The 7,526-nt window shown below is 43.1% G+C and overlaps 1 protein-coding gene across 1 annotated transcript; it reads right to left on the bottom strand.

Moving 5' to 3' along the window:
• Positions 1-647: 647 nt before the first annotated feature.
• Positions 648-6,986, bottom strand: drgx (dorsal root ganglia homeobox). The gene is made up of 7 exons (XM_035172957.1): positions 6,893-6,986; positions 6,639-6,727; positions 5,700-5,800; positions 4,881-4,982; positions 2,905-3,077; positions 2,436-2,548; positions 648-2,335 (listed from the first exon to the last, which is right to left on the bottom strand). Exons 2-7 carry the CDS (start codon positions 6,694-6,696, stop codon positions 1,956-1,958), a joined length of 927 nt encoding a protein of 308 aa, XP_035028848.1. The 5' UTR covers positions 6,697-6,727; positions 6,893-6,986; the 3' UTR covers positions 648-1,955.
• Positions 6,987-7,526: the final 540 nt, after the last annotated feature.

Below are 7,526 nucleotides of genomic sequence, written 5' to 3'. Positions count from 1 at the left end.
TGCTGTATTCAATTGTGTCGAGATTGAATGTGTTTGTCTCATCTTTTGTGTGAGTTGGCTGGAATCTGTCGTCCATATTGGTGCAGTTTTAGAAAAAGGAGCTGATTTGTATTGTGTTATCATTAGATGCCATGTCACGGGGCTTAACATGTTCTCTTAACACGAGCAAAATCATTATATTAGGACATGGTGGTTTTGGTAATACTATTTGAGGCATGAATAGATGGAGTATCTGCTATATAACAGGCCTAGAATATTATGATACCAAATATATAAAAATAGGCCTTAATAGGTTTGGATTTAAAAACTCTATTTTGGCTACATTTTTACCGTTGACCCTAAAAAGTGCCAGTAAGTGTGCCACTTTTATTATGGTGTGTGTGTGTGTGTGTGTGTGTGTGTGTGTGTGTGTGTGTGTGTGTGTTGGGAAATGTAGTGTTCTCATGCAATAAAAATCACGTAAAATTTTGAAAAGTGCTCATGTTACAAGCGGGCGACTCAGAGTCATTGAAAGCGTCACTTTATTGGAGTATTTGCAGGATATTTACAACATGCACACATGATGGTGTGAAAAAGAGGACGAGCGCTCGGCCCTCTGTGAACAACCTGGCACGACGTCTGACATTATCTCTCTCTTCTGTGTCACCGGGGTGTCGCCTCATCAATTATTGAACCAGTACTTCATGGTAATACATAATTTCTTATCAATTATTCATGGTAATGTTTGTGTAGTTTACTTAATTGTGTTATTGACTATCAAAAGTAATTTCCCGAAGATCCTCAAGGACACAAATTGAATCAGCCCAACTACTGGTTGTGTGCTCTGCGGTTAAGTATTCTCTGTGTGATCAGCTGAGCCTTTATTCAGGAGTCATTGTAGTGAGAGGAGATATTTAGGAATAATGATTCAAGAAATGTATTGCCTGTGATGAACTGCCGTGTGAGGAGCCCTGAGGTGATGATAGATTCTATTTTTTTAAATGTAAATTCAATATTAATAAATAGCATATATCATGTTTAATGGGGTTTATTAAAAACCGCTCAGAGAGGGAGAGAAGGTAGAGAGGGGGGCCGGCGTTCCTAAAAGTAAATAAATAATAAGAGTCAGGATTGCTCTCCCCTCCCAGCTTTAAGAGAGGCTGATAAATAATGTATAAGAACAGATGGCTGGAGCGAGAGGCAACAGGAGAGGAACATGAGCGACTACATCTTTAATTGTTTTAAAGAACATGTCACAACAGGAGTGGTGTGTTCCCTGTCTGCTGGCGCTACAGATGTGCTAACAGAGCCGCTCTGTCGCTGAGTCTGCTTCAGCCTGCCTGCGCTTCACACGTGGACATACTGTATTCTGGCACATGTACACATTTACACTGGAAATGGCTGATTAATATTAAAGTGCACTTTCACTTTAAAAAGAAAAAGAAACCAGAGACGATTGTTTGAGCCCATTACCGACCTGATGCAATAACCATCGTATTGCCTGCAAAAATCCTCACTGTCCTGCCGTTAGCTCTACACTCACAGTTCACATGCATTAACATTCACATTGTAAGCATCTGTCCTCTTTAAGAAAACAAGAGGAGCCGTAGCAGGGTTACTTAAATTCACATTATCAAATAGGTCTTTTTTGCACACATGTCGCATCTATGTTATGTCCATCAAATAGAGTCCAAGAGTGCATGAAGACAAATATAGATCCAAAACCACACTTGTGCTTTAATGGGGATAACAAGGCCCCAAGTATTCAGCATCTCACAAACAATAATAATTTACTGTCAAATAAATATTCATTGTTTGCATCCATACACTGTATCAGCAAAGTCTCTCCCCGCATGTTTCTGGAGTCAGTCAGTAGTTGTGCTTAGTTGCTCATACGACCAGAGTAGAGTCGAGTAAAGAAGAAATAACAGGCACGATCACAGAGATTGAGAGTATCCATTTTTACGTCCAGCGCCTCACTTCTTCTCCAGTGGATCCTTGGAGCATTGAGGGTGTTTGTCAGGACTACTGCCCATGACTGGGACCTTGGAGGCCGAGCTGGGACTTGCGCTGTCTCCCCCTCTTCCAATGGAGCCAGGCACCTCAATGGCGGGACCCATCGAGGGCCTCGCCACCCCGACCGAGCTGACGCCGACCCCTGAAAGGACTCCCACGCCGGCACTGGGCCCGGTTGCCGCACTGAGCAGGTTGGCGGACTGCAGCACGGCCTCCGAGTGCTCCCGAGCCTTCATGCGCAGGGCGGCCACGCTGGCTGTGCGGTTGCCCTGACAACCGTAGGGCGGCAGGAAGGACAGACCCATGGGGTCAGAAACACAGCAGGAGCACAGGCCGTTACCTGGAAAACAGCAGAAGTGGGAGTTGTGACGGAGTTACTAAAAAATCTAATTTTTATACATTATCGTTTACACCATCTCTTTAATGAGGATCATATTTACCTTTGAGGGTGGCGACCTGGGAGAGCGCCTGGGCGTAGGTGGCAGAATTGAGCAGGGAGCCTGGTATACAAGACGGGAAGAAGGGACCACCAGGACCCACAGTCCTGTTGATGCTGGAGAGAACCGACATACTGTTTCCAATTAGCTATTTAATTAAAAACTTACAAATTACACATTTATAGAACTATCTACGACATTTTTATTTCTCAAACTACACTTTGCACTTCAGCGCTGAAAGACTAAAACAGTGAACATCATGTAAACTTCAGAAATTACCCTTAATGCTATCAGATATTTGTTTTGGCAGTTATGGACAGAAGGAACTTTTTTATTTCTATCAATCAGATCCACCAATCTGGAAATCTGGAACAGCAACGTGTCCGTCTCCGACAAATGGAAATGATGTTTCATGACAATTACAGCAAAAAAAAAACAAAGTCCTCATTCTGTCTGTTTATTTTTCTCTCACCTCTGCTGCATCTCCAGCGGTTCCTTCTGTTTTCTGCTCTGGTCCACCGGGGACTGAGAGTTGAGGCTGCGAGACGGAGGAGTGCCCTCGCTCATCTGCTCCTTCCCTCCTTCGGGGTCGGAGCTCCCTCGCTCCGTCTTCCTCCACTTTGCTCTGCGATTCTGAAACCAAACCTGTATGAAAAAAAAAAAAAAAAAAGGAAGACAAATGGGGGGGGAAAAAAAGCAAAAACAATTAATTTGAATTACAAATTAAATCTGGGATCCTGCTGCATTTTATGACACATTTTAATTTCGTTCATTGAATGTAATTTTCCATCCATGTCAAAGTAATTTTTTACTTTCCTCGTTCTTAATTTCTCTTGCTTTTTTTTTTTTTTAGCACATCACAGACAAAGAAATATAAACTTAAAGGACACCTATTCATATATATCTCTGCATTTTATCCATCTTTTAAACAGCTAAATGTATTAAACAACAGCTCTATTTGCTTTTTTTCTCTTTGTTTATATCAGCCGGTGTTTGAATGCGGTGTTTGAATGCCCCACACCAGGCGATGTCATTTTCCCACAGTCCCTGACTTATCTCCAAAACTTCACCATCCACACAGCCGAGGAGACATGGCCCAAGTTCTGGTGTCTTAATCGAATGAAGGTCACCGTCTATAACAACATTTAATTGAGCAATTTTTCATTATCATATTTTAATGACTTCCCACTGACAGTTGTGCTGCCCGAGAGAGAGGCGGCCGTGATGAAGTCGTTTATTTCCCTATTTAGTGATTGTTTGACAACATCAGATTCGATTAGGACTTGGTTCTAGCAGGCATTAATCACGATGTGTGAATGGGAGGTTGGTGTGCATGTGCTCTGCAGCCCTGCCATTGTATGGGGAGGTACAAATGATGTCAACAGCCAAACAAAACGCGTGCATTCATCGGGCATAAAGAAAGGACAACATTTTTGGTGGCAGGACAACAATGCAACCAATGGACTTATCTCACCCCTGCACCTTCCAGCTAGAAGTCGCACCCCCCCCACACGCACACACCCGCCTCTGAATGGGCTATAATTGCTCCATTAATCTCAATTTGCGGTGTGCTCTTAATGCGGGGGAGGCCCATTGACACTTTACAAAAAAAAAAGGGTGGGGGGCAGCAACACTACAACAGAAAGGAAATTTATTTTCTAATAATAATGTAAGTTTAATATCCCTGCATACTGCCGTGGATTCATGTTCAGATTTAATAATAGGAATGCGGTAATCGGATTAGGAGGGGGAATAATTTGTTTACAATCCCTAATTTACAGCGCCGGATTCCATTATCAACCCTGCCATTGGGTTTAAGCGATAGTAAGATGACCCTGGGGAACAAAAGGCAAACTATTATATTTCCCACAATTAGATCTGCGCGCACAACAAAAACCCAAAAGCAAATCTGGAATGCAGGAAATTACATACAGGACACATAACTTAATTACAGCGTGGCCAAGTTTATAAGAGCGCATGTGCAGGGGGCAGAGGCGGAAAATAAATTGGCAAATTTGAGGTTTCTATTTTTTTATTATTACTTTTTTTTGTCGAGGGTGCATGTGTTTTGAGGTGTGTGTGTGTGTGTGTGTGTGTGTGTGTGTGTGTGTGTGTGTGTGTGTGTGTGTCAGAATCAGACACGTGGAGAAAAGGGAGTTTCTGCAGGTTTCTCCCTCTTTCTGTGGAAAGGACGCATGATGTATCCCCACCTTTGAGACGCGCGGACAAATTAGCGAGGACCATTATCGCTGGTTAATTATGAATGACCGATTAATCAAGCTAATCTAATATTCACCATTATGTTGATGTTATTAAAGTGCATCGGCGGGATGACAGAGTGGCTTCATTTAGCCTCTCGCTCCCTCTTTCTCTCTCTCGCTCCCTCTTTCTCTCGCAATGGTCAGACGTGCCCGGCGCCCAGGACGCACGGGGCGGCTGCAGCCTTACCTGCACGCGGGCCTCGGTCAGGTTGATCTTCATGGCCAGCTCCTCCCGGGTGAACACGTCCGGGTAGTGGGTCTGAGCGAAGACAGCCTCCAGAGCCTCCAGCTGCCAAACACAAGAAGTTTACTGTCGATTGATTGTTCATTGGTTAGTTGATTCTTTTTAAGGTATCTTCCTTCTTCCTTTCTTTCTTTTTCCTCACCCTATTGTACAAATCGTTCAGCCTTATATGGCAAATTGTGACTTGTGAAATTTCCTTTCTTTCTTTCCTTCCTTCTTTCTTTCTTTCTTTCTTTGTTTGTTTGTTTCTTTTTTATCCTTATTAGGTGCATGTTGTTAAATGATAGAATATGGGCTATATGAAAATCAAATGAGATTTCCTTCTTTCTTTCTTTCTTTTCTTTTCTTTTCTTTCTTCCTTTTGTATCCTCATCAGGTCCATGTTGTTAGAAAAACAATCTTTACCTTTTGTAGGGATAGCAGACTATTAGAAAAGAATAGTAATGGGAATAATACTGCAGGTTTATTAGTGACCTACATTCACACACTCAGGTCACTTCACAGTCATGCCCACGCATGATCTTCCAAAGTGTTCAGTTCTTAAGGTTTCCTCACCTTATATATTTTAGATATACGTGTGGAGCAATTATGTGATTTACTTTATTTCTCTAGTATTTTCTAAAAGTTTATAAAGGTCATATTTAACTAGAAGTCTCTGCTTCATTTTGAAAACTTTGCCACTTGTTTTACTTCCGTGCGTATTTGGCTCTGAGCGAAGTTTCAGGTGTTTCTTGTTCTCTGTATTTATTGGTGAATATTTACCTGTTGCAAAGTGAATGTTGTTCGGTTTCTGCGCTGTTTTCTACGAAGAAATCCATCGTCAAAATCCGCCGGGGCGTGGTTCCCAAAGCCGCTGGAATTCACTGTAAAAAAAAAAGAAAAGAAAAAGTTAACGAGGGAGAATTTGCTCATTTCATTAAATAAGTTTTATGATTCTATGTTTTTTTTTAAATGCGGTAATCCAGATAATGTCTTATAGATAAAAACAAACAACAACCTTGGATTCATGCCTTTAATAAAATAGAAATGCCGGAAACAATGTTGGCTGAATGATGGGGAATTTATTCCCTGGCACATTTTCTATTTCCATTAAACGAAACTGTGATGTTGGGGGTCTGAGGGGAACCATGACGGACTAAGAGCCATGACACCCAACATCTGTGCCCGGGACAAAACGCCCCCTCTGCCCTGGGGCCAAAGCACCGGCGCTTTTCAGCCAAACAGGCAGCAGATTGACAGCAGAGGGAAAAACACACTTAACCCTTTATTCCCACAGTTTGTGGGAAGGAATAAATGACACAGATGTTTACAAAAGATCAATGAAAGATCAAACCATTCAGTCAGAATTTTTATTTGAATAATGGGAAATTTCACGTGTTAAAGTAAGACGACCACTGACTGTGGATTCGGAAACGTTTTAATTTGTCTTTGCATAAAATCGCCAAAGTTTTGCTATTAAAGGTCTGTGTTATTCTCATTATTCATTCAAGATGATTTCATGTAATTAAAGAAGAAAAGAAGACGCGCTCAGGCCTGTTGTCGGATCGCCAACAACACCACACACACTCTGTGCGCGCAATTACGCAAACCTTAACATCACACAACTTTACAGAGCCCGGCTTTAAGAGCGATCTGAGGGAGAGACTGGATAAAAACGAGGTTGTGGAAACGCAAAAGAGAAAAAAACCCCAATGAACTTACGTGTGTTGGAGCGACAGCACTCTCCGTCCAGCTGGGGCGGACAGTGGAAGTAGAACATCCTGGCGCGTCTCCGAGCTGCGAAACTAAACCTGGAACAGACACAAAAGTTTCAGCGCAAAAAAAAGCCTCGGGTCTGATGTCACACACCCGCGTCTGAGGCGGAGAATATTTAAGAATCGTCCCACGGAAGAGGCGCCACCGTGCGGGACTGTGGAAGATGCGGTGCTGATGCTGAGGAGGGATGAGCATCCTACCTGCACAGAGGATACTGATGTGAGCGAGTTCGCGCTCTGGAGAGAAGTGGCTCCTGCACTTCCTCTGACTCTCTGACTCCGTGTCTGGGAGTGTCCACATCTCCCTCCCTCTCTCTCTCTCTCTCTCTCTCTCTCTCTCTCTCTCTCTCTCTCTCTCTCTCTCTCTCTCTCTCTTCTATCTCTCTGTAACCACACACACACACACACAGACACACACGCATACACACGCATACACACGCATACACACACACACTCCTCTCTCTGGGAGTGTCCAGATGTCTCTATAACTGTATAACTGTCTGCAGAGTGTTAAGGCTTTCAGCTAGTGTCGCAGAATCTCACGCCTAATTGGTCCTAATCGGATTATCAGGGCTTTGTCTCTGTCACCCCAACTCCTGGCGTGTGTGCGTGCGTGTTTGTGTGTGTGCGTGCGTGTGTGTGTCAGAGAAAGACGGAGAGGAAGAGGGGAGATGGGGAGTTATACCCAAGGTGGCAAACGGCAGCTCTGCTCATGGTGCCAAAAAAATTCATCACCAGTGATTGTTATTCCAGAGTCAGGACTATTCCCTAACCATAAACATGCGCACATACCCGCTGCACTTTTTATTTGGTTCTTTCATATATTAAAAAAAGG

Source organism: Hippoglossus stenolepis, chromosome 12 (assembly GCF_022539355.2).
Source record: "Hippoglossus stenolepis isolate QCI-W04-F060 chromosome 12, HSTE1.2, whole genome shotgun sequence".
NCBI lineage: Eukaryota > Metazoa > Chordata > Actinopteri > Pleuronectiformes > Pleuronectidae > Hippoglossus > Hippoglossus stenolepis.
The sequence above is the reverse complement of the archived record's forward strand: the minus strand, read 5'-3'. Positions and strand labels throughout refer to the sequence as shown.